The sequence below is a fragment of the Symphalangus syndactylus genome, chromosome 8, assembly GCF_028878055.3.
Source record: "Symphalangus syndactylus isolate Jambi chromosome 8, NHGRI_mSymSyn1-v2.1_pri, whole genome shotgun sequence".
Classification (NCBI taxonomy): domain Eukaryota; kingdom Metazoa; phylum Chordata; class Mammalia; order Primates; family Hylobatidae; genus Symphalangus; species Symphalangus syndactylus.
In genome coordinates, this window is record NC_072430.2 from 20,583,628 (window position 1) to 20,611,273 (window position 27,646).

A 27,646-nucleotide genomic window follows, 5' to 3' on the forward strand; every position below is an offset into this window, starting at 1 on the left:
GCGGCACAGTCTCGGCTCACTGTCAGCTCCACCTCCTGGGTTCATGCCATTCTCCTGCCTCAGCCTCCCAAGTAGCTGGGACTACAGGCGCCTGCCACCATGCCTGGCTAATTTTTCATATATTTAGTAGAGACAGCGTTTCACCGTGTTAGCCAGGATGGTCTCGATCTCCTGACCTTGTGATCCGCCCGCCTCGGCCTCCCAAAGTGCTAGGATTACAGGCGTGAGCCACCATGCCCAGCATTTTTTTTTTTAATTTACCATTTAATTGTCATGATTTTCATGAGTGGCTGCCTTTTGAAAAGGAAGGTAGACATCTGAACCCCCAAATGCTGGTACGGTACTGAAATCAAAAGGATGTCAACAGATTTGCTGAAAATTGAATCCATTTAAGCTCTATGATGTCAGACATCTATATGAAAACATATTTTCTTTTTTATTTTTTTCCCTAATATGATACTCATTTGTTAGAAAATGTATGAATTCAGCACTTTGGGAGGCCGAGGTGGGCGGATCACGAGGTCAGGAGATCGAGACCACGGTGAAACCCCGTCTCTACTAAAAATACAAAAAAATTAGCCGGGCGTGGTGGCGGGCGCCTGTAGTCCCAGCTACTCAGAGAGGCTGAGGCAGGAGAATGGAGGGAACCCAGGAGGCGGAGCTTGCAGTGAGCCAAGATTGTGCCACTGCACTCCAGCCTGGGCAACACAGCGAGACTCCTTCTCAAAAAAAAAAAAAAAAAAAAAAAAAGAAAATGTATGAATTATGTTAATAATCTATGAATTTCAAAAATATGTTCTATCTTTCTTCCAGGCTGATCAGGAGGTGGAAGATTCCAGTTAATCAAATAATGAGTAACGTCCTTGGCTTTACAATTTTCAAAGATTTTTAATATGATAAAATATACTTCTCACTAGATGATTTTTTAAAAAATGTTCATTCATTCTCTTTATGACTCACAGGGAACTTCAAGATTCTGCAGTATCTCAAGACAGTTATTCAGAAAGTCTGTTGTCCTTGCACTGGCTAACTGTGGATAGCGAGTAATAGATTTCTGCTTGGTAAGACCGTAGATAACAAGGAGGTCACTGTATTTGGCTATCTGGAATCACATGAAAAATCTATGGGTTTTTTTTTTTTTTTTTGAGACAAAGTCTCGCTCTTGTCCCCCAGGCTGGAGTGCAGTGGCGTGATCTTGGCTCACTGCAACCTCCGCCTCCCGGGTTCAAGTGATTCTCCTGCCTCAGCCTCCCAAGTAGCTGGGATTATAGGCGTGCACCACCATGCCTGGCTAATTTTATATATATATATTTTTTTATTAATTTTTGCATACAAAAACAATAAACATTTTCTAAAAATACATACAAACAAAAAGATGCGTATCAAACATATTAGGAAGGTTGCACATGGGAAGTCGGGGAATAGAAATGGGGGGTGGGAGTTAAAATAAATGAGAGAGGGACTTTATATGGATCAGTGATAATAACTCAATCCTCTATTTGACAAAGAAGAGGGAGAAGGAAGAGGAAGAAAAAGAAAGTGGGATAAAGGATCAGAAAGGGAAGAAAATAGAAAAAATTAGAGTATGACTCCAGGGTAGACCTGTTTTGTTGTCACTGAGTTGGTTGGTTGGTTTGTCTGTTGTATTCTTCATGTTTCGCCAAGTTGGCCAGACTGGTCTCGAACTCCTAGCCCGAAGTGATCAACCCGCCTCGCCCCCAGAGTGCCGGGACCACAGGCGTGAGCCACCACGTCCAGCCCCCACATTGCTTCTGGCCTCCGTGGTAGACCTCCCATACGGAGCGGCCAGGCAGAGGAGCTCCTCACTTCTACCCAGACACAGGGCGGCCGGGCAGAGGAGCTCCTCACTTCCCAGATGGAGCGGCCAGGCAGAGACGCTCCTCACTTCTTCCCAGACGATAGGTGGCCGGGCAGAGGCGCTCCTCACTTCCCAGACGATGGGTGGCCGGGCAGAGGCGCTCCTCACTTCCCAGACGATGGGTGGCCGGGCAGAGGCGCTCCTCACCTCCCAGACGATGGGTGGCCGGGCAGAGGCGCTCCTCACCTCCCAGACGATGGGGCAGCCGGGCAGAGGCGCTCCTCACTTCTTCCCGGACGGGGCGGCCGGGCAGAGGCGCTCCTCACTTCTTCCCGGACGGGGCGGCCGGGCAGAGGCGCTCCTCACCTCCCAGACGATGGGTGGCCGGGCAGAGGCGCTGCTCACTTCCCAGACGATGGGTGGCCGGACAGAGGCGCTCCTCACTTCCCAGACGGGGCGGCCGGGCAGAGGCGCTCCTCACTTCCCAGATGGTGGGTGGCCGGGCAGAGGCGCTCCTCACTTCCCAGACGATGGGTGGCCGGGCAGAGGCGCTCCTCACCTCCCAGATGGGGCGGCCGGGCAGAGGCGCTCCTCACTTCTTCCCGGACGGGGCGCCCGGGCAGAGGCGCTCCTCATTTCTTCCCGGACGGGGTGGCCGGGCAGAGGCGCTCCTCACTTCCCAGACGGTGGGTGGCCGGGCAGAGGCGCTCCTCACTTCCCAGACGATGGGTGGCCGGGCAGAGGCGCTCCTCACCTCCCAGATGGGGCGGCGGCCGGGCAGGGGCTGCAATCCCAGCACCCTGGTAGGCCAAGGCAGGCGGCTGGGGGGCGGAGGCTGCCGCGAGGCCAGACCACGCCACCGCACTCCAGCCTGGGCAACACCGAGCACTGGGTGAGCGAGACTCCGTCTGTAGTTCCAGTAGCTCGGGAGGCTGAGGCGGGCAGAGCACTCGGCGTGAGGAGCTGGCGACCAGCGTGGCCAAGATGGCGAACGCGTGCCTGCAGCGAAAGGAGAAAAGGCAGGCAGTGGTGGCGCGCGCCGGCAGACCCAGGCAGTCCGCGGCGCGGGCAGCAGCAAGCCGAGTAGATTGCAGCCTGGGCCCGAGAGGGAAAAGAAGGAAGGAAGGAAGGAAGGAAGGAAGGAAGGAAGGAAGGAAGGAAGGAAGGAAGGAAGGAAGCTAATTTTATATTTTTATTAGAGATGGGGTTTCACCATGTTGGCCAGACTGGTCTTGAACTCCTGACCTCAGGTGATCTGCCCACGTCAGCCTCCCAAATTGCTGGGATTACAGGCGTGAGCCACCATGCCGGGCCGAAAAAGCCATGTTTTAACAAATTTCCAAATATTCATCAGGTAGGTACAACTTTAAACTTATCTCCTTCGACCAAGAGGTCTTGAAAGAATCAAACTGGACATAGGCTAACAGTAGTGGTAAAATACAGTGGTTGCTCAATGGGAGAGAATACCATCTAGAACTGGATTACCATAATTTGGAATGTGTTCTGTTACTTTCTGTATCTTATGCTTTGATTTCTTTTTTTTTTTTTTTAAGAGACAGGGTCTCACTCTGTTGCCCAGGCTGAAGTGCCATGGCATGATCGAGGCTCACCACCGCCTTGACCTCCTGGGCTCAAGAGATCCTCCCACTTCAGCCTCCTGAGTAGCTGGGACCACAGGCACATGCCACCACACCCAGCTAATTAAAAATGTTTTTGTGTGTGTGGAGATGGGGGTCTTGCTATATTGCCCATTCTGGTCTCCAACTCCTAGAATCAAGCAATCCTCCTGTCTTAGCCTCCCCAAGTGCTGGGATTGCAGGCGTGAGCCACCACACCGTGTGCCTGTTTTGACATCTTGAGGGAGGCCTTACAGATCTGGGGAGAGACTGCTGCCCCTCCCAGGCCCAGCCAATACCTAAAGATAGTAACAACTTGCTTGGGAATGCCCCTCCTATGCAAGCCACTCAATCCGTTTATCTAATCTCACACAGCAAGCCAGTATTTCCCTTGCTCTAAATCATCCCGGGACTAGGCCCCAGGCAACTAGAGACCACCCCTAAACTCAAACTAGCCAGTCCCGAACAGTTCACTGTGGCCTGTCTTGGCTTTCCCAAAGAAACCCCAACAACGGCTTTGATCTAGACCTTTCCCTTGTTCTTCTTCTGCCACCTGACCAAACCTGGCACTCCCCATGTGCCCCCATCTCTAGGGAATCCTAAGTGTAAATTATTTCAATGGCATTGACCTCTCTATGTCACCATTCAGTTCCCTCCCTCAATTAAAATCCCACAGGTACAAATGAAACAATGCCCTAATTTCTTTCAGGGAAATAGAAAATAAAGACATTTTCTGGAAAGAGGGTAGTTTGCTAACAACAGATTAACGTTCCGAATAGATTACGTCTTAGACATGTTTGCACTGTGTCCAACAAAGAGAGGACAGCCCAGTGGCCTACGTTTAAGAGTCCTTGGTCACTTGACCTCTATGCTTCCATTTCCTTGTCTTACAGGCAGGTTTCATTAATTGTTTTGGAGGCAGTGGAGTGAGAAGACCTGAGTTTTAATTTAATCCCCCTACCATTTACTAGTGAGTGGACTTGCATACATCTCTGGGCTTTAGCTTCTGGATTGGGTAAACATGGGTGTAATTCCGGCCTTGCAGGATTGTGGAAAGGTTCAATGAGTGCCTGGCACATGACAAATTGTGCACGACAAATTGCCAGTTGAACCGAAATGTATCCAGCTGCCTCAGTGAGGGTGTTATGATTTAGCACAGAGTTTGCAATGAGTGAATATTGCCTAGAAGTGATACACATACATACACTGGACACACCTACCTAGAATTTAATAATCAACAATAAAGTAGATGAATAAACTTTACTTTTTATTTGATATTTTAATTAATTTTTTTGAGACAGGTTCTTGCTCTGTTGCCTGGGCTGGAGTGCAGTGGTGTAATCAGGGCACCTGCAGCCTTGACTTCCCATGCTCAAGTGATTCTCCCACCTCAGTCTTCCAAGTAGCTGGGACTACAGGTGCATGCCACCACCCCTGGCTAATTTTTTTGATTTTTTTTTTTTTTTTTTTTTTTAGTAGATATGAGGTCTCACTATATTGCCCAGGCTGGTCTCTAACTCCTGAGCTAAAGAGATCCTCCCACCTTGACCCTCCAAAGTGCTGGCATTACACGCACTGTGTCTGGCCAATCAACTTAGCCCACAGGCAAACAATAAATATCTATCTCCAAGGATGACTGCTATCTGGTGGTCTCAGTGCTTCCAGAAGCTTCTCTGCAAACTGTGCTGGACCAAGACAAGATAACAGCCACAAGCTGCCTTCCTTGGGGACTTGATACCAGTGAGCAGGCAGGCCCTTTTCAGTTACAGCCTTGTCCTAAGTTGCTGAAAATAGCTTTTCTTCTAGTGATCATAGGACCCAAAATGATTCCCTATGAATATCCACCTCAAGCAAACTGACTAAAAACAACAACACTTTTTAATGTTTATGGGAAGGTCACAAGAAATGCCTGCTCAGCCGGGCGCGGTGGCTCACGCTTGTAATCCCAGCACTTTGGGAGGCCGAGGCGGGCGGATCACGAGGTCAGGAGATCGAGACCACGGTGAAACCCCGTCTCTACTAAAAAAATACAAAAAATTAGCCGGGCGTGGTGGTGGGCGCCTGTAGTCCCAGCTACTTGGAGAGGCTGAGGCAGGAGAATGGCGTGAACCCGGGAGGCGGAGCTTGCAGTGAGCCGAGATTGCGCCACTGCACTCTAGCCTGGGCGACAGAGCGAGACTCCGTCTCAAAAAAAAAAAAAAAAAAGAAATGCCTGCTCAGTACTAAGTAAATCCTGTTGTGTACGATAAATTGCTTACGCTTTGCTTTCAAGAGTACTTTGTGAAATCCCTGTGTAAATATGTGATAGAATAAAACCGCTGTGGAGTTAAGAGTGAACTGAAAAGCTTTGGACCTGTGCAATCTCAAGTCAGAAGCTGAATGTCTTCTGGAAGAGATGATGGCATGGTTAGCACCAAAACCAGGGCAGGGAAGGAGCCTACATGACTCAGGAAGTCAAGCCATCAACAGATTTGCTACCTTTTGTTTTGTTACAGGAGAGAGCAGTAGAAGACAACGTTCCCATAGGGATTTCTATTCATTTCAGCAATTTTAATATTCCTCTTGTTTATCCCTTGGTGCATTCTCTAGTTTGCAAGTTTATGCTTGAGAATATCTTTTAATTTATTTCCTAAATAAAAAATCCTACTTTATTAAACTCAAAAAGATTGTTTTGGCACAAAACGGGTATTGAGCTACTCTAGGCACACTGCCTATGGTGTAGCCCTGCTCCTTAAGGAGTAGCAAAAAAAAAAAAAAAAAAAAGAGGCTGAGCACGGTGGCTCACACTTGTAATCCCAGAACTTTGGGATGCCGAGGTGGGTGGGTCAGGAGATCAAGACCATCCTGGTTAACATGGTGAAACCCCGTCTCTACTAAAAATACAAAAAAATTAGCCGGGTACGGTGGTGGGCGCCTGCAGTCCCAGCTGCTGGGGAGACTGAGGCAGGAGAATGGCGTGAATCCGGGAGGCAGAGCTTGCAGTGAGCTGAGATCGTGCCACTGCACTCCAGGTTGGGCGACAGAGCGAGACTCCGTCTCAAAAAAAAAAAAAATTAGCTGGGCATGGTGGCAGGCACCTGTAGTCCCAGTTACTGGGGAAAAAAAAGAGAAAAGAGAGAGATGTCAGACAGCATTCTTCTTTTCTTTTGAGACGGAGTCTCTGTCGCCCAGGCTGGAGTGCAGTGGCGTGATCTTGGCTCACGCAATCTCCGTCTCCTGGGTTCAAGTGATTCTCCTGCCTCAGCCTCCCAAGTAGCTGGGACTACAGGCACATGCTACGACACCCAGCTAATTTTTGTATTTTTGGTAGAGATGGGGTTTCGCCATGTTGGCCAGGCTGGTCTTGAACTCCTGACCTCAGGTGATCCACCCGCCTCGGCCTCCCAAAGTTCTGAGATTACAGGCGTGAGCCACCGTGCCCAGCCCAGAGAACATTCTCTTCAATGTGATCTTGGGGAAATAAACTTACCAGGTATAATTAATTTATCAAAGGGAAACATTCTGCCTCTGACTTCATCTTCCTCCTCCTCATCTTCCTCTAAGAAAACAAAATATTCCTCATTGTGTTTATTAATATATTATTGCTATGGATCACAGCAAAAAAATCCAAATATCTTAAGTAGCAAGCACTAATGAAAACTAGCCATAAATAGCACATGTATTTTAGAAATAGTCTCACAAACTAAATGTACATTGATAGATGCATGGATAAAGAAAATGTGGTATATACATCCAACAGAATACTATTCAGCCTTTAAAAAAAGGAAATGGTGGGGCATCATGGCTCACACCTGTAATCCCAACAATTTGGGAGGCTGAGACAGTAGGATCACCTGAAGCCAGGAGTTCAGAGATCAACCTGGCAACAGGGTGAAACCTCCAAAAAACTTTTAAATTAGTTGGGCGTGGTCATGCACGCCTGTAGTCCCAGCTACTCGGGAGACTGAGGCAGAAAAACCGCTTCAGCCCAGGAGGTCAAGGCTGCAGTAAACTATGATTGTAGATATCACTGTGCTGCAGCTTGGGTGACGAATGGTCTATTTTTTTTTTTTAAAGGAAATTCTGCTATATGCAACAACAAGGATGAACCTTGAGGACATTATGCTAAGTGAAATCAGTGACAGAAAGACAAATACTACATGATTCCACTTACATGGGGAACTTGAGTAGTCAAGTTCAAAGAATGAAAGAGTGGGATGGTGGTTGCCAAGGGCTGGGGAGGGGAAAAAGCAGAAATTACTAATCAACAGGTGTAAAGTTTTAATCAGGCAAGATGCATAAGCTCTAGAGATCTCCTGATCAACACAGTGCCTATAGCCAACGAAAATGTATCGCACACTTAAAACTTGTTCTGAGGGCAGATCTCATGTTAAGTGTTTGTGCCACAATACAATAAAATAAAATTTTAAAAGATTTGTAAAAGGCTTTGCACCTTGAGCCACCATCCGGGGGAAAAAAAAGAAAAAGAAAAAGCTACCTAAAGAAAGGTGAGCCAAAGCTCAAAAATAAATAGTCTCTCTAGTCTTCTGTTTACTTTAATTGAGTGACTACTTCTCTGAACAATAAAGTTGCAACTTATTTGAATATAAATACTCAAAACACTCAAACTTACGATTGAACAGGTCTTTTGCTTGATCATAGGTCTTTGGGAATCCATCCAAAATATAACCTTGATTCCTGCAAGGCATTGATTTTAGCTTTTCTTTCATAAATCTAATTATATATTGATCGTCTAGTTGACCTGATAAAAAAGCATATATGTATATATTACTGTGGAGTCACATTCTACATAAGAGTTGTTTTAAAGTTATCTCAAAAATTGTTGTGTAGTCAAAGGTACTATTGGAAATCCCTATTTTGCTTTTTTTTTTTTTTTTTTTTAAAGAGATGGGGTCTCACTCTGTTGCCCAGGCTGGAATATAGTGGTGTGGTCATAGCTCACTGCAGTCTCAGCCTCTCAGGGTCTGCAATCCTCCCACCTCAGCCTCCCAAGTAGCTGGGACTATAGGCACTTGCCACCACTCCCCGCTGATTTTTAAACGTTTTGTAGAGAAAGGGTCTTACGATGTTGCCCAGGCTGGTCTTGAACTCCTGGCCTCAAGCAATCCTCCCACCATGGCCTCCCAAAATGTTGGGATTACATTTTGGCCCTTAAAGTAAAAAATATGTGATTTTGTATTTTGAACATGATGTGAATTCTAATGCACAATAATGTAGGAGAACCCAGTGAACTTGTCTGCAAGAAAGAGCATGGGCGAGTGCTGATGTCTGCACTTTCAAAATGTTCTGTAATCCCAATTTTTGGTGAAATTGATTGAGGAGCAGCAACTGGAGTAATGCAGAGAGTTCCCCCAGCTCGCAGGGTTTCTGTTTTGATATTACACCTCTGTAACCTTACTATACAATAATAAATGCTTCTGTTGTGAGCATTGTGAGAGAGCATTCATGTACGTTGCTAGCACACGATTTACTAAAAGAAGGTGCTGGATGTGACTAACAATCAAACTTGACCCGACCCTCAAAGGCACTTTTCTCTGTAACGCTTCAGAAAAGAACATGGCTCCCTTCTCCCTGTCTTTTCCAGTTGGCATTTCTGACCTGAGCCCCACTGGACAGTTCCCTCTCAAGCCCTGACACTGGGTTCCTGGCACTGCTTGGGGAGGATGAGGAGGGAGGAGTTTGTTCTAAAACTGACACAGTGGTTTAATAACAACATGATGCAACTCCACCACAATATCCATCTATCATTCCAACATAATTATTGAACAGCTACAACGTTCAAGACACAGCCCCATCCTTACCTTGCTTAATGTGTACATTATAGTAATGTAAGTTTGACAAGTTAGAGAAATTGATCTTCATAGCTCTTTCTAGAGTTTGTACTATTCTTTTACCTTATCAGTGAATCTATTATACTTTTACCTTATCAGTGAATCCCCCTCCTCCTCTCCCTCCTCATCCTTCTCCGCCTTCTCTGCCTTCTCATCCTCTCCCTCCTCCTTCCCTCCTCTCCCCCCCTCATTTTACATAATGTAAAATAAATAATTTCAGGCTTCTTTTTCTTAGTCTATCAATGACAATAAACTGATCTAATTAAAACACCTCTCCTGGCTGGGCACGGTGGCTCACATCTATAATCTCAGCACTTTGGGAGGCCAAGGTGGGCGGATTACCTGAGGTTGGGAGTTCGAGACCAGCCTGACCAACATGGAGAAACTCCCGTCTCTATTAAAAATACAAAATTAGCTGGGCATGGTGGCACATGCCTGTAATCCCAGCTACTCAAGAGGCTGAGGCAGGAGAATTGCTTGAACCTGGGAGGCGGAGGTTGCAGTGAGCTGAGATTGCACCATTGCACTCCAGCCTGGGCAACAAGAGTGAAACTCCATCTCAAAAACAAAAAACAAAACACCTCTCCTTTCTTCTACCTTTCAGTGTCACACCACCCATTAGGCAGTAGCAGGTTCCAAAAATAACTGTGTCTTTCAGAAATTTGAATATTATGGCTAAGACAAAAAAAAAGATCTTAAGTATTATTTAACATAATGAAATTCCTCTGAATGATTCTACATTACTTCCCAGTAAGGTTCACAGGGGTGCCAAGAAATGAAGCCAAATAAAAACGTGTCAAGGGATTCACTAATGTTCTAAGTCTGGTTTTATTTAAGCCGTCTATTTTCTTTTTTGTTTTTTTGAGACAGAGTCTCACTCCGTTACCCAGGCTGCAGTGCAGTGGTGCAATCTTGGCTCACTGCAACCTTGGCCTCCTGGGTTCAAGAGATTCTCATGCCTCAGCCTCCTGAGTAGCTGGGATTACAGGTGTGCACCACCACACCCAGGTAATTTTATTTGTATTTTTTAGTAGAGACAGGGTTTTGCCATGTTGGTCAGGCTGGTTTCAAACTCCTGACTTCAGGTGATCCACCTGCCTCAGCCTCCCAAAGTGCTGGGATTACAGGAATGAGCCACCGTCCCCGGCCTAATCAGTCTATTTTCATTTTTCAAAGGCTTTGTTGTTAAATTAAAGGCACTTAATCTAGAAATCTAGCTGCAATTCCCTTCAATGCCTCCCTCAGTTTATTTCAGGCCCTGAGCTTAGCCATTCATTTCTGCTTGATTCTGAACGAAAGTGCTCAGTAATTAAGAAGGGACCTCCAGCAGCATTTTTTGGTAATTATGGGATGCTTAAGAGGCATGACCCAGTACACAAAGGACCCAGCCCAAGTGCCTTTCTCTTGAGAAATGTGATCTCTTAGAGATAATCCCATGACCAGGCCGGGCGCGGTGGCTCACGCCTGTAATCCCAGCACTTTGGGAGGCCGAGGCGGGTGGATCACGAGGTCAGGAGATCGAGACTATCCTGGTTAACACGGTGAAACCCCGTCTCTACTAAAAATAGAAAAAATTAGCCAGGCGCAGTGGCGGGAGCCTGTAGTCCCAGCTACTAGGGAGGCTGAGGCAGGAGAATGGCGTGAACCCGGGAGGCGGAGCTTGCAGTGGGCCGAGATCGTGCCACTGCACTCTAGCCTGGGCGAAAGAGCAAGACTCCGTCTCAAAAAAAAAAAAAAAAAAAAAAAAAAAGAGAGATAATCCCATGACCTTTGGCCAGGGTTCAGCTCTATACAGGCAACTGCACTTTCTGTTTGAAAATGAATGAGCACAGCCCTCCCACATAGCTTTCAAAAACGTCATCTTGCTTTTTCTAAAAAAAAAAAAAACGTGTTATCTTTCAAATACCAGTAATATTTAAAATGTTCATATGAACACATATTCATAATTACTAAAATGTGTTTAAAAATAGAGAGCTGCTCCCCTGAGCAGTGGTGGGAATGTGAGGGACGGCATTTGGGATGACAGCCTGGCTTCTGTCCCTCATCCCCAGGAAACTGTACTGTCTCAACTGATGATGACCAAACAGCGAGCAGTGATTTCTTTTTTTTTTTTTGAGACGGAGTCTCGCTTTGTCGCCCAGGCTGGAGTGCAGTGGCACGATCTCAGCTCACTGCAAGCTCCGCCTCCCAGGTTCACACCATTCTCCTGCCTCAGCCTCCCAAGTAGCTGGGACTACAGGCACCCGCCACCACGCCCGGCTAATTTTTTGTATTTTTAGTAGAGACGGGGTTTCACCATGTTAGCCAGGATGGTCTCGATCTCCTGACCTCGTGATCCGCCCGCCTTGGCCTCCCAAAAGTGCTGGGATTACAGGCGTGAACCACTACGCCCAGCCTTATTTTTAGGTCTTTAATACAGTGTTTCTGCCTCTCATTTGTAACTACATGCATTATTCTTGAAAGCAAGTAAACTCACTGAATTGTTGTGTAATAGTCATTTAATTATTGCCTGTACAAATGTATATTAAGGTAAAATAAAATTAACAAAATATTTCTAGGGTACACTTGGATCCATACTAAGTGGCTTGTCAAGCTACATACATCCTTAGTGGGTCTGGAGACTTGGTCATGAATATCCTTTGTCCTAACCGGAGTGACTCCATCTTGAATAAAGGCCAGATAAAGCCAAACCTGCTGGGTGACATTCCTGGGGGGTTGAGCACTTTTGGTCACAAGATATTTATGGTTGAGGGACCGAGTTAATGATGCTAACTAACTAAAGACCCAGAACTTATGTAAATGTCCTGATATTTCGAGAACAAAAAGCATTCTTAGTTTAAGAATAGGTTTTGCTTTAAAGACAATAGTACACTTGTAAATTCTCACTGAAATCAATAGTAACATAGCATACTTATGTTCTTAAGTAACATAAGAAACAATACTAATAGCCTGTCACAAGTTGACCATAAGCCTTTATAATAAAGTACACTATTCTCTCTCTCTCTCCCTTTTTTTTGGTGAGGGGGACAGGGTCTTGCTCTGTCACCCAGACTGGAGTGCAGTGGTGCAGTCTTGGCCACACTACAGCGTCAACCTCTGGGGCTCAAGGGCTCAAGCCATCCTCCTGTGTCCCCGCCAAAGTAGCTGGAACTATAGGCATGCACCACCACGCCTGGCTATTTTTTGTATTTTTTTGTAGAGATAGGGTCCTGCTATGTTGCCCAGGCTGGTCTGGAATTTCTTGCCTCAAGGGATCCTCCCGCCTTGGCCTCTCAAAGTGCTGGTGTGAGCCACTGCGCCTGGCCAAGTACACTACTCTTAACAACCTATACACGCAAGCACTGTTTATAGTATGGCCTTCCCCCTCGTGCTTTCTGAAGACGCCCTACTGTGTGACAGAATAGCTTTCAATAAACTATCTCTTCTCACTGTGGGGCATTCCTTCTCTTGTTTTCTGAGGACACCCTACTCTGTAATAGAGTAGTCTCTGATAAACTGTCTTAACTTAACTATACTCTGCGGCTCACCCTCAATTTTTTCCTGCGTGAGATCTAAGAACCTGCTCCTGGGATCTAGGATGAGACCCCCTTTCTGGTAACATTGCACCAGGATCGAATTCTCAGTGACTTTCATGCAGCCATGTCCAGGCTTCTTCCCTGTTATTGGTGATACTGTACTTTGTGTAAGTTTTTAGGGTTTACAGTGCAATTTCATTCATGTTCTCTTGGTTATCATTATGTTATCCTCAGTTAATCCTCCAAGCTGGTGGATTTATTCTGTCTTCTCCCCTCCTCTCCTTTTTTTTTTTTTTTTTTTTTTTTGAGACAGAGTCTTGCTCTGTCGCCCAGGCTGGAGGGCAGTGGCAAGATCTCGGCTCACTGCAGGCTCCGCCTCCCAGGTTCACACCATGCTCCTGCCTCAGACTCCCGAGTAGCTGGGACTACAGGTGCCTGCCACCACACCTGGCTAATTTTTTTGTATTTTTAGTAGAGACGGGGTTTCACTATGTTAGCCAGGATGGTGTCGATCTCCTGACCTCATGATCCACCCGCCTCAGCCTCCCAAAGTGCTGGGATTACAGGCGTGAGCCACTGCGCCCGGCTCCTCTTATTATTATTATTTTTTTTAACACAGGATGAAACAGGTTCAGAGAGACGCAGTGACTGGTCTGAAATCAGGAACTACGCAAGTGGTCAAGCCATGCTTGGTGACTTGCAAGTGCATTCTTCATCTTCTTGTTTAATAAAGTCTTGTGGAAGATGGTATGTGAAACAGCGAGTCTCAACAGCAGAAAAGAACGCAATTGGCCGGGCGCGGTGGCTCACGCTTGTAATCCCAGCACTTTGGGGGGCCAAGGCGGGCGGATCACGAGGTCAGGAGATCGAGACCACGGTGAAACCCCGTCTCTACTAAAAATACAAAAAATTAGCCGGGCGTGGTGGCGGGCGCCTGTAGTCCCAGCTACTCGGAGAGGCTGAGGCGGGAGAATGGCGTGAACCCGGGAGGCGGAGCTTGCAGTGAGCCGAGATTGTGCCACTGCACTCCAGCCTGGGTGACAGAGTGAGACTCCGTCTCAAAAAAAAAAAAAAAAAAGAACGCAATGTTAATTCATGAGTCATGGTTCTGATTAGACTTCCACTGCCAAGGTTAACGGGTTTTTTGTTTGTTTGTTTTTTTGAGGTGGAGTCTTGCCCTGTCGCTCAGGGCTGGATTGCAATGGCACAATCTCAGCTCACTGCAACCTCTGCCTCTAGGGTTCAAGCGATTCTCCTGCCTCAGCCTTCCAAGTAGCTGGGATTACAGGCATCTACCACCACACCTGGCTAATTTTTTGTATCTTTAGTAGAGACAGGGTTTCACCATGTTGGCCAGGCTGGTCTTGAACTCCTGATCTCATGATCCGCCCTCTTTGGCCTCCCAAAGTGCTGGGATTACAGGCATGAGCCACCAAGCCCGGCCAAGGTTAACTGTTTTAAGAAACTTTGCCTTGATTACAGTAATAATATGCGTTTTGTTTAAAAAAAAAATTAGCTGCAAGCCAAGATTTTACAATGACCCATGTACAGTAGAGACATCAACAAGTTGGTACATTTACAGACTTTTCTTCCCCTTTTTATTTTTTATTTATTTATTTATTTATTTTTTTTTTGAGACGGAGTCTTGCTCTGTCGCCCAGGCTGGAGTGCAGTGGCAGGATCTCGGCTCACTGCAAGCTCCGCCCTCCGGGTTCACGCCATTCTCCTGCCTCAGCCTCCTGAGTAGCTGGGACTACAGGCGCCCGCCACCACGCCTGGCTAATTTTTTGTATTTTTAGTAGAGACGGGGTTTCACCGTGGTCTCGATCTCCTGATCTCATGATCCTCCCGCCTTGTCCTCCGAAAGTGCTGGGATTACAAGCGCCCGGCTCTTCCCCTTTTTATTTTCAAACTCAGAGAAAAGTTGAAAGACTAGTCCAATGATCACCAGGAATCCTACCAACTAGATCCAGTAATTTCACAATGCTTTTGAAATATGTAAAGTGAGCACAAAATCTGTAATTAGCACACTCTATGGTGTAACAAAGCCCTTATTTTGCTGCACCGTCAGGGGCCGATGGGAGTGGAGTTAGGACATGGAGGGGCCTCACTGTGGGACTGGGAAACTCGTTTTGCTAGAATCACTGGAATCATGTGATAACAAATGCAGTCATGTGAGGGAGAAGTGAGCTAATCTCAGTGCCATGGGTTCAAAGGTCTTGTTTTGTTCAAACATAGGCAAGGTCCGTGTTTTCGTCTCAGGTAAATACGGATAGAAGGGATTTTTGGACACACTTGAGAAAGTTAAAAGGAACCGAATGATTCCAGTCTTGTAGGAAGTGGGGAAGTGGGGAGTCACATGTGGGTGAGGAGCTTCGAGGGATGCTGGCTGTTCTAAAGACTTATCTTCCCCACACAACCACTTCCTCTGCCCCCTCCCAGGGCCCCTCTTACATCGCTCTTGTCAGAGGCTGCTGAACCTGTTTGGCTTCTCACACCTGGGGGAAGAACAGAGTGCGAGTACAGCCTCTTCTGGACCCTGGGGGCCTCAGTGAGTGTCCTCAGCTGAGCACTATCTCTGCTCTAATTCTTGTTCTATGTGGTCACCTTCCCAAGCGTGAAAAGAGCTCAGTTGGTACTTAACTGTTAGGTTAAGCCTTGGAAAAGATTTCTGGGCCCTTGCAAAGGCCAATTATATAAGTCTTCGTCAATAAATTATGCTCGGTCAAGCACAGTGGCTCACGCCTGTAATCCCAGCACTTTTGGAGGCCAAGGCAGGCAGATCACTTGAGGCCAGGAGTTCGAGACCAGTCTGGCCAACATGGCGAAACCCCATCTCTACTAAAAATACAAAAAATTAGCTGGCCATGGTGGTGTGTGCCTGTAATCCCAGCTACTCAGGAGGCTGAGAATTGCTTGAAGCCGGGAGGCAGAGGTTGCAGTGAGCTGAGATCACACCATTGCACTCCAGCCTGAGTGATAGAGTGAGACTCATTCTCAAAAATAAATAAATAAGTAAATAAATAAATGAAGTTCAATATTTGCTGAGTCCTGTTAGCCTGATTATTAGACATTCTTGTCTCTCCTCAGGGGGTGGCATACTTCCTTGCTCCTGGCACCCTGTTTCTAACCTTTTTTTTTTTTTGGAGACAGAGTCTCGCTCTGTCGCCCAGGCTGGAGTGCAGTGGCATGATATTGGCTCACTGCAAGCTCTGCCTCCCGGGTTCACGCCATTCTCCTGCCTCAGCCTCCCGAGTAGCTGGGACTACAGGCACCTGCCACTGTGCCTGGCTAATTTTTGTATTTTTAGTAGAGACGGGGTTTCACCGTGTTAGCCAGGATGGTCTTGATCTCCTGACCTCGTGATCCACCTGCCTCTGCCTCCCAAAGTGCTAGCATTACAGGCATGAGCCACCACGCCCGGCCTCATCCATTTTTTTCTATTAAGGATTTCATAACTCTCTTATCAATTTGCCTGAACATTTTATATATTAAGGATATTAATTTATCATATCAGTGGCAATATTTTTTCTTGGTTTGCCCAATTAAAAGGATAACCAACTGATTGGTTGGAGTGCAGTGGTGTGATCTCGGCTCACTGCAACCTCTGCCTCCTGGGTTCCAGTGATTTATGAACATAAGTGTGATTTTTTTTTCTTTTTTTTGAGATGGAGTCTTCCTCTGTCACCCAGACTGGAGTGCAGTGGCACGATCTCGGCTCACTGCAGCCTCCACCTCCCGGGTTCAAGCGATTCTCCTGCCTCACCTTCCCAAGTAGCTGGGATTACAGGCACGTGCCACCATGCCCAGCTAATTTTTGTATTTTTAATAGAGACGGGTTTTCACCATGTTGGCCAAGCCGGTCTCAAACTCCTGACCTCAGGTGATCCGCCCACCTTGGCTTCCCAAAGTGCTGGGATTAAGGGCATGAGCCACCGTGAGCAGCTGATTTTTTCTTTTTAACTTAGGAAGTTCTTCCCCATCCTACCAACAGATCATCACCAAAATGTTAACAATGAGATTATGAAGGAATTTTTTTTGTTATAATTTCTGTACTTTTCTCTCTCTCTCTTTTTTTTTTTTTGTTGAGACAGGATCTTACTCTGTCACCAAGGCTGGAGTGCAAGGGCATGATCATGCTTACTACAGCTTCAATCTCCCAGGCTCAAGTGATCCTCCTGCCTCAACCTCCAAATAACTGGGACTATAGGCACATGCCACCATGCCCAGCTAATTTTTTTTTTTTTTTGAGACGGAGTTTCACTCTTGTTGCCCAGGCTGGAGTGCAATGGCATGAACTTGGCTCACTGCAGTCTCCGCCTCCCAGCTTCAAGCAATTGTCCTGCCTCAGCCTCCTGAGTAGCTGGGACTACAGGTGTGCGGCACCACACCTGGCTAATTTTTTGTATTTTTAGTAGAGATGGGGTTCACCATGTTGGCTAGGCTGGTCTCAAACTCATGACCTCAGGTGATCCACCCACCTCGGCCTCCCAAAGTGCTGGGATTACAGGCATGAGCCACTGCGCCTGGCCATGCCTAGCTAATTTTTGTATTTTTTTGTAGAGATGGGGTTTTGCTGTGCTGCTCAGGCTGGTCTCAAACTCCTGGCCTCAAGTGATCCTCCCACCTCAGACTCCCAAAGTGCTGGGATTACAGGCATGAGCCATGGTGCCTGCCTGTACTTCAGTCTTTTTTTTTTTTTTTAAACAGTCTTTTACAACCAGATTTTTAAAAAATAGACACTGTTCACAAGAGCAGCGCGGCTCTCTGCTGGGTGTGTGTTACCTGCGTTCTGCTCCATGCTCTCCTTGATGCCATCTAGGAGCTCCTGTGCATCTTCCACACTCTCCTCCTCCTCCTCCTCTTCGACTTCTTCTTCTCCTTCCCCTACATCCTTAGGGGCAACAATCGCCTCCTGCATACCACAGGGATATTCACATTGGATGATGTCCCGCATTCATTTGCTACTCACAAATCAGCTGGCAGGTGATCCTGGAAAAAGCTTGGGACCCAAATAGGACATGTACCCTATGACAGCTGTCATGCAAAATTTTGCAGGATGTGCATATCCACAAAGACACACGAGATCCTTGAGGTTTTTCTTACAGCATATTTAAGAGAATAGTATATTTTTGTGCTAATGCCAGAACTGCTTGAGTCAACATTTTTCTAATGCGTTATTCTAAGGTATTGGGTTGTATCTTACTTGAAGGAACCACACGTTGTAGAAATCAAGACTTTTAATAATCATTTATGAAAGCTAGCTCAGTATCTGCCATTTCCAATAAAATGATACAAAGCAGTTTATAAATAAAGTTTGATAATACCCTGAGAAACATACGACACGAATAAAACACCTAAAAGTGTTCCAGGCAACAGAGAGAACACAATCTATACTTTGAACCACAGCTGGAGGCAGACTAAATTTCAAGGGCAACCCATGGAAGCTGCTTCCGTCTCAGAGGAAGGCCTTGTAGAGTGTCGTGTTTTCATAACTGGGGGCAACAAGAAAATCCAATTAAAATAACAAATCTCCTGTTTATTGACATATAAAATTAGTTGCTTATTAATTATAAAACTAAAAAAAGCATTTCTAAAATGTTAAAATTCCCAATAAAGTAGTTAAAAGCCATTTCAGGCTGGGCATGGTGGCTCACACTTGTAATCCCAGCACTTTGGGAGGTCAAGGCGGGCAGATCACCTGAGCTCAGGAGTTCAAGACCAGCCTGGCCAACATGGTGAAACCCCGTATCTACTAAAAACACAAAAATTAGCCGGGCATGGTGGCATGCGCCTGTAATCCCAGCTACTTGGGAGGCTGAGGCAGGAGAACTGCTTGAACCCGGGAGGGGGAGGTTGCAGTGAGCTGAGATCGTGCCACTGCACTCCAGCTTGGGTGACAAAGTGAGGCTCCATCTCCAAAAAAAAAAAAAAAAAGCCATTTTACAAGATGGCTCTGAAGGTAAAGAAGGAAGCTCCTTTCTTTCCCCAAGCCAAAGCCAAAGCAAAAGCTTTGAAGGCCAAGAAGGCAGTGCTGAAAGGTGTCCACAGCCACAGAGAAAAGAAGATCCACACGTCATCCACCTTCCAGTGTCCCAGGACACTGCGGCTCTGGGGACAGCCCAGACATCCTCCCAAGAGTGTCCTCAGGAGAAACCAGCATGACCACTCTGCCATCATCAACTAACTTCCCCTGACCCCTGAGTTGGCCACGAAGAGAGGAGACAAACACACACTTGTGTTCATTGCAGGTACCAAAGCCAGCAAGTGCCACATCCAACAGGCTGTGAAGAAGCTCTCTGATGCCAATGTGGCCAAAGTCAACACTCTGCTCAGGCCCGAGGGGGAAGAGAAGCCAGATGTTCCCCTGGCTACTGATTAAGATGCCTTAGATGTTGCCAACAAAATTGGAATCATCTAAACTGCGTCCGGCTGGCTAATTAGAATAATATACATCTTTTTACCCTAAGAACAATATAGTAATTAATTAAAATGCCCAGGAAAATAGTTTAAAGTGCTACCAGTTTTGCTATGGCTTCAGAAATGACATCCTTCAGTTGGATGTGATGCAGTTTGTAGTACTTGGCCAATTCTTCAGCAATACTGGATTTTCCCACAGCAGGGGGACCGAGAATGCAGATCTTGATTGGCTGAAAGAGGATAGAGTAAGGAACATACAGTAAGCTCTGAATGATCTGTAGCTAGACAGAGTGGTTTTTTATTTCAGGAGAGTGCTTTTTTTTTTTTTTTTTTTTGAGACAGAGTCTCACTCTGTTGCTCAGGCTGTAGTGCAGTGGCATGATCTCGCTTCCTGCAACCTTCACCTCCTAGGTTCAAGCGATTCTCTGCCTCAGCCTCCTGAGAAGCTGAGACTACATGTGCGCACCACCATGCCCGGCTAATTTTTGTATTTTTTTGTAGAGACGAGTTTTCTCCATGTTGGCCAGGCTGGTCTTGAACTCCTGGTCTCAAGTGATCTACCCGCCTCAGCTTCCCAAACTGCCGGGAAGTGAGCCACCACGCCTGGCTGGGAGTGCCTTTTGAAAATAAAGTCTCTGGACCCTGCAGGCTAACTCTCACTCTTCTGTGGAGACTCCAGAGTCACGCCTCTACCCCAACCGCCACCACCAGGGTGGCTGCCACATCATCCCAAAAGCATCTGCCCCCTGGTCAGACAGTTCATGTTCTGGTTCATGTCCATTCATTCAGTAGGTATTCAATAGGCACCAACTACATGGGCTGATCTGGGGCTGGTGGATAGGACCACATAAGAAGATGTGTCAGGAACAACTCAGATCACTAAAGAGTAAGTGCTCAGGAATTACCCGCTGCCAGTTTCACAAGACAGTGCACAGTACAGGGCATTGTGCTACCTTTGGAACAGTAACAAAGCAAAGAATTTCTGGTTCAGTGTGCAAAGGGCCTAATTTACTGACTGAATACTATTTCTGTACTGAATTTGGTCTTTAATTATTTGTTTTGTTTTGTTTTGTATTGAGATAGGTGCTCCCTCTGTTGCCCAGGCTGGTGTGTAGTGGTGCAATCACAGCTCACTGCAGCCTCGAACTCCTGGGCTCAAACTATCCTCCCAGCTCAGCCTCACAAGTATCTGGGACTACAGATGCACACCACCATGTTCGTCTAATTTTTATACTTTCTGTAGAGATGAGATCTCACTGTGTGGCTCAGGCTGGTCCCGAACTCCTGCACTCAAGCAATCCTCCTGCCTCAGCCTCCCAAAGCGTTGGGATTACAGGTGTGAGCCACTGCACCTGGCTTGGTCTTCAATTATTATTATTATTGTTACTATTTTGAGACAGAGTTTCACTCTTGTTGCCCAAGCTGGAGTGCAATGGCATCATCTTGGCTCACTGCAACTTCCGCCTCCTGGGTTCAAGCGATTCTCCTGCCTTAACCTCCTGAGTACCTGGGGATTACAGGCGCACGCCACCACACTCAGCTAATTTTTTTGTATTTTTTGTAGAAATGGGGTTTCACCATGTTAGCCAGGCTGGTCTCAAACTCCTGACCTCAGGTGATCCACCCACCTCGACCTCCCAAAGTGCTAGGATTACAGGCATGAGCCATCGCACCTGGCCAGTTATTTTTAACACAGTTAATTTATTCTAATGTTTAGGCCAGGCATTGTGGCTCATGCCTGTAATCCCAGCAGTTTAGGAGACTGAGGCAGGAGGATCCCTGGAGCCCAGGAGTTCGAGGTGAGCCTGAGCAATATAGTGAGATCCTCCTCTCTACAAAAAACGAGGCCAGCTTCAGCAATATAGTGAGATCCCCGTCTCTACAAAAAAAAAATTTTTTTTTAAATATTGGCTGGGCATAGTCACATGTGCCTGTGGTCCCAGCTACTTGGTGGCCCAGGCTGAGGCAGGAGGAGTGCTTAAGCCCAGGAGGTCTAGGCTGCAGTGAGTCGCAGTCCTACCACTGCACTCCAACCTGGGCAACAGAGCAACACCGTGTCTCAATTTTTAAAAACATATTTAAAAAAAACACACCATTTCTCCTGCTGATAAACTTGATTGAATGCTAAAGAAGCCCTATGGTGTTCATAATCAATGAGTAAATATTCATTTCTAACAGAGGTCAACATATCAGTAACATATAGTTATTTATTTCAAAATGGTCCAAATAGTTGTGAAACTGAGGGCCCATATTTTGCAAGGTAAATTTTAGAATTGAGCGCATGAAAAGGATTCCCATTGGTAGAGTGTCTGTATGCTTACAGATTATATAATTTCATCCACCGAATTGCTTATTATCATTACTACCATTTGACAGTTGAGGAAACCAAGACGGTGAAGGAAGTAGGCAGCACACAGGGTGGTTCTAGAGAGTAGTGCTGTCCCATTGGATAGGGATGATGGATGGTTCTGGCGAGTGTGGTCCCATCGGATACAGATGATGGATGGTTCTGGTGAGGAGTGCGGCCCCGTCGGATAGGGATGATGGCAGGCAGTGGAAGGAGGCAGGTGTGAGGGAAAGCAGTTCCGGAGCTGAGTCCTGATGAGCAGGGCTGGGCCCCTGGAGAGGTGCAGTGCATTCATCAAGGCCTGAGAACCGGCAGTTAACTGAGCAAGTTCAGGTGTCTCATTTGTCCATGGACCAACGGTGGGTCCTTTCTCCTGGCATGGGCTCACTTTATTCAGGCGTAAAACCAGGATGCCAATCTACTCATTTATTTACAGTGAGAAGTATGACCTGCCACCGAATCAAATACTCCAAGTCCACATATTTGGTACATTTACTCCCTTCAAGCAGACAGACACTGGGAGCCATGTCTTACAGGGCTGCTTGATGAGCTTTGATCAGAACAAGGGGAGTAGGATGAACTGACTGGAAGCAATGGGTCAAGGTGGCTTGATGCATCTGTCTCTGAAGCAGCAATGACTTTTCCTTGCTAAAGGAACTGCGATCACACAAGTGCCTGGCTTGAGACTCCATCTTTTGGGGATGTCACCGGGTGACACCTGTGGGTCTACACTGGCCTCGGTAGTGTTTCCTGTGGCTAACTGCCCCTAGGGACAGACATACCCTATTTAGTTTTTAGATATACTATTCCTTCTATCATGTTCTTGTCCAGTCTTGCTCATCAGGAACCATACGGTCTCTTCAAAGTGTCTTGTCATATTTCTACTCTGTGTGTTGTTGTTACAGTTGACCTAGAGAGGACAGTAGTCTAACCTCTGAGGTTGGGTTTGTGTATATCTCAGGATAACCTCCCGGTACAGCCACAATGAGGATCTTAGATGCTTAAAGAGATCATTATTTCTTTTGCTAAGTGGTACATGTTTTGCTTATTCTTAACTAGACATGTTTTTTTTTTTTTCCCAAGAGAATACGGTTCTAAGGATATGATGGTGACACTATGCTTGCTATGTGGAGCGTTCCCTCCAACAGTGATAATTATGATTATGATGACACCTGTTACTCACATACGCCATTTTACAGTTTTCAAAACACTTTCTCATGTATGACCTACTTTTGTCTTTAGAATGTTTCCCTGGGATAAATCCAATGCTCTATGCAGGTGCTTAATCTGATTTCAGAGAGGCAGGTGTGGCGGCCCTGCGGTTAGATGTGGACATTCTAGTTAAGTCTGCGTCCTACCTAGTGTGAATCTCTGACTAGCTGTGTGATCTTGAAAAAGTTGCTACCTACTCAGGAGGATGAGGCAGGAGGATCACTTGAACCTGGGAGGCAGAGGTTGCAGTGAGCCGAGATCGTGCCACTGCCCTCCAGCCTGGGCTATGGAGCAAGGCTGTCTCAAAAAAAAAAAAGAAAGAAAGAAAAAGAAAAAGTTGCTGCAGCCAGGCGCGGTGGCTCAAGCCTGTAATCCCAGCACTTTGGGAGGCCAACGCAGGCAGATTGCTTGAGGCCAGGAGTTTGAAACCAGCCTGGTCCACATGGTGAAACCCCGTCTCTACGAAAATTACAAAAATTAGCCAGGTGTGGTGGTGCACACCTGTAATCTCAGGTACTACTCAGGAGGCTGAGGCATGAGAATCACTTGAACCCAGGAGGCGAATGTTGCTGTGAGCTGAGATCACACTGCTGCACTCCAGCCTGGGCAACAGAGTGAGACTCTGTCGCAATAAAAAAAAAAAAAAAGGTTGCTTCATCTCTTTGAGCCTTTGTTTCCTCATCTATACTATGGAGATAAGAATATCTACCTTTCACCATAAAAAAATGGTAAGTGTGTGAGTTAAAACAGATGTTAATTAGCTCGATTTAGCCATTCCACAATGTCTACATATTTCAAAACATTATGTCGTACAGGATACATGTATGTAATCTATTTGTCCATTTCAGTTAATTAATTTTTAAAAAAGAATATCTACCTTGAAAAGTTGTGATAATTAAAATGACCAGTGAGTCCTCTGACCACTTAGAAAGAGATCAAAGTAGTAATTAGGCTTCTTCTACCTCCCACATGTACACCCAGGACTGAAACAAACCAGCCAGTAAGGCACTTGATATTTTTCCCTATTTAATATTCTTCTTTATATGGACAACACTGCAATATCACTCTTGAGCTTGCTATCATGTGCAATTTGCATACATTATTATCTAATGTTTAAATTATATAATTTGCATACATTATTAGATATTATCTAATTATTAAATTAGATAAATTTGCATACATTATTATCTAATATTTAAAACTGTTCACGTTTGGTTCACAGGTATTAATTTGATATACATGTAAATTTGTTAGACCTGGACAAATTTGTCAAATTTGAAAAACTTGAAATTAGAAATTTGAACGTTTAAAAAAGCAAATACTTCCATTGGCATCATCACACTAGATGTTTGATTCATTTTGCTTGAATCAGAAGTTTCAGTGGGAAACAGTGATAGTTACCATTAATCCTCTGCTTTGCTTATACTCCTTGAGGATATTGTTGATATTTTCCACAAATCCTGTTTGGGCAGCCCATCGAATATTAAAATTCTCCTTCACAAAGAGCGCTTCCATTCTTAAGTTGACCAGTAAATGGTCAAGACAATCTTGCTGAAAGATAGAGCACAATTAGAGATTTGTCTTTTTTTGTTTAATTCTGACTGTCCTAACAGACCAAAATCGCTACAGTTATTAAAGAAAAACAATATACATTCACTAAACGTGGAAGTCAATTAATCCAGCACTGAGTATTTACAGAGTACCTGTGTGATATTACGTTACTTCTAAACAGTCTCCATGTCTACTCTGATGGCGGGCTACCTTCTGGCTGAACAAGTAGGAAGATACTGGAAATCCAAATTTTCTTTTTTAAAAATTTTAATTGCATCTACTTTTTGAATACTGCAGTTTCATGGTTCAAAATCCAAAAGAACAAAAGGTGTAGAGAAAGATATCCCTGCCGGGCGCCATAGCTCATGCCTGTAATCCCAGCACTTTGGGAGGCCAAGGCGGGTGGATCACAAGGTCAGGTGGTCGAGATCATCCTGGCTAACACTGTGAAACTCCGTCTCTACTAAAAATACAAATACAAAAAATTGGCCAGGTGTGGTGGCGGGCGCCTGTAGTCCCAGCTACTTGGGAGGCTGAGGCAGGAGAATGGCGTGAACCCGGGAGGTGGAACTTGCAGTGAGCCGAGATCGCACCACTGCACTCCAGCCTGGGAGACTAAGCTAGACTCCATCTCAAAAAAAAAAAAAAAAAAAAGAGAAAGAAAAATATTCCCTCTGACCTTTGACCATCACCCACCCAGTTCTGCTCCTTAAGGCAACCAATAATATCAGTCCTTTCAGAAACATATTCGAGTGCAATGTTTAGATGCAATTTATTCTTAAAAAGAATTGCATTCTAATGCAAGCTTGAAAAGCACACTGCAAAAAACCCTATTTTTTTTTTTGTTGTTGTGATGGAATCTCAGCCTGCTTTGAATTTTAGAAAGAGGACAAAGAAAATAATTCCCAGTGTTTGAATGGCATTTTACGTATCAAATAGCATCCAAATACATTTTGTTTTGTTTCTTTATTTTTTTATTTTTTTTTATTTTGAGATGGAGTTTCTCTCTTGTTGCCCAGGCTGGAGTGCAATGACGTGATCTAGGCTGACCGCAACCTCTGCCTCCCGGGTTCAAGTGATTCTCCTGTCTCAGCCTTCCAAGTAGCTGGGATTACAGGCATGTGTCACCATGCCCAGCTAATTTTGTATTTTTAGTAGAGACAGGGTTTCACCCTGTTGGTCACACTGGTCTCAAACTCCTGACCTCAGGTGATCCACCTGCCTCGGCCCCCCAAAGTGCTGGGATTATAGGTGTGAGTCACCGCGCCCGGCCCAAATACATTTTCTGACCAAGACCTCTGGGGGTTTTTCAGAAAAGACAACTGAAGACAAGAGTAAGTGGTCTTAGGGTAGAACATCTGGTGGTGTGGTAGGAGTTGAAGACGGCATTGGAACCTAGGCCTTCTGACTCCAAATCCCTCACAGATCGATGTTATTTAGCCAAAACCTATCTGATATTAAAAAAATAACAATACTCAATATTATTGAGAAAGATAGTTAAAAAAAACAAAACAAAACACCGCATATACTAACCGTGAAGTCCTTGGTTAGGTATGCATTTTCTCTGGGTATTTTCTGGATTTTCCCAGGGCCAGCATTTTTACTGATACACTGTTAGAGGAAAATTGAAATATTAGTTGGTTTACCTGGAAGGTTTTACTTTATATAAAACTCAAATGGGCCGGGCGCAGTGGCTCACGCCTGTAATCCCAGCACTTTGGGAGGCCAAGGTGGGCGGATCACCTGAAATCAGGAGTTTGAGACCAACCTGGCCGACATGGGGAAACCCCGTCTCTACTAAAAATACAAAAGTTAGCCAGGCATGGTGGCGTGTGCATGTAGTTCCAGCTACTCAGGAGGCTGAGACACGAGAATTGCTTGAACCTGGGAGACAGAGGTTGCAGTGAGTCGAGATCACACCACTGCACTCCAGCCTGGGCGATAGAGCGAGACTCCATCTCAAAAACAAACAAACAAACAAACAAACAAACACCCTCAAATGAATGTGAACATAATTGAATTTTTAAAAATAGCATTAGTGCTAGGTAGTGGAGATAACGATGAGTGTGGCCCAGGATCTGCCCTCAAGAGCTCCCAGTGTGAAAAGAGAGACAGAACTGTACACAGATATTTATCATGTGTAGTGTTTGCAGCTCAGCAAAGGGGATTCTGTGCTGTAGTCTGAATGTCTGTGTCCCACAGAATTCACATGTTGAGATCTTCACCCTTAAGCTGATGGTAGTAGGAGGAGGGGCCTTTAGGAAAGTGGGTCTTGAGGGTAGAGCCCTCAAGAATGAGATTAGTGTCTTATAAAAGGACCCCAGAGAGTGCCTTTGCCCCTCCACTATGTGAGGACACAGGGAGAAGGTGACATCTATGAAGCCAAAAAGCGGGCCCTCATCAGGCACTGAATCTGCCTTTTTTTTTCTCCCCGCAATTTTTTTGTTTGCTTGTTTTTGAGACAGGGTCTTGCTCTGTTACCCAGGCTGGAGTGCAGTGGCACAATCTCAGCTCACTGCAATCTCTGCTTCCCAGATTCAAGCAATTCTCCTGCCTCAGCCTCCTGAGTAGCTGGGATTACAGGCATGCATCACCACGCCTGGCTAATTTTTGTATTTTTAGTAGAGAAGGGGTTTCACCATGATGGCCAGGCTGGTCTCGAACCCCTGACCTCAAAGGATCCGCCTGCCTGGGCCTCCCAAACTGCTGGGATTACAGGTGTGAGTTACCATGCCGGGCCATGCCGTAATTTTTTTTTTTTTTTTTTAGAGATAGGGTCTTGTTCTATTGCCCAGGCTGGAGTGCAGTGGTGCAATTATAGCTCACTGCAGCCTTGAATTCCTGGGTTCAAGCAATCCTCGCACCTTAGCCTCTCAAGTACATGGAACTATAGATGTGCACCACCAAGCCTGGCTAATTTTTAAAATTTTTTGTAGAGAGTGGGTCTCACTATGCCCAATGCCGGTCTTGGACTCCTGGCCTGAGGTGATTCTTCCACCTGAACTTCTTAAAGTGCTGGAATCACAGGTGTGAGCCACCGTGCCTGGCAGAATCTGCCTTGATCTTGCACTTCCCAGCCTCTGGAACTGTGAATAATAAATTTCTATTGTTTATAAGCTACTCGGTTTATGGTATTTTGTTGCAGCAGTTCAAACAGACTAAAACAACTTGGGATGAAGAGACACACCTGTCCCGTGCAGGAGGTGGGAATGAGGCAGGGAGAGTGCACAGGAAGATAGATGAACTGAAATTTTTTTCTTTTTTTTTTTTTTTTTGACAGGGTCTCACTTTGTCACCCAGGCTAGTGTGCAGTGGCACAATCTTGGCTCACTGCA

General features: G+C 45.7%; 1 protein-coding gene across 5 annotated transcripts in view; it reads right to left on the reverse strand.

The window, feature by feature from the left end:
* AK7 (adenylate kinase 7) overlaps positions 1–27,646 on the reverse strand; it is a 101,688-nt gene that overhangs the window by 11,481 nt on the left and 62,561 nt on the right. For 2 of the 5 annotated variants that reach the window (XM_055288251.2, XM_055288246.2), the window contains 6 exons: positions 25,845–25,922; positions 24,162–24,311; positions 19,303–19,431; positions 17,567–17,696; positions 8,048–8,176; positions 6,905–6,973 (listed from right to left, as the gene is read on the reverse strand). In XM_055288251.2, the coding sequence (XP_055144226.2) occupies positions 6,905–6,973; positions 8,048–8,176; positions 17,567–17,696; positions 19,303–19,431; positions 24,162–24,311; positions 25,845–25,922 (685 nt within the window). The remainder of the gene's footprint in view (positions 1–6,904; positions 6,974–8,047; positions 8,177–17,566; positions 17,697–19,302; positions 19,432–24,161; positions 24,312–25,844; positions 25,923–27,646) is intronic. The other 3 variants (XM_055288249.2, XM_055288247.2, XM_055288250.2) reach the window with 3 other exon arrangements.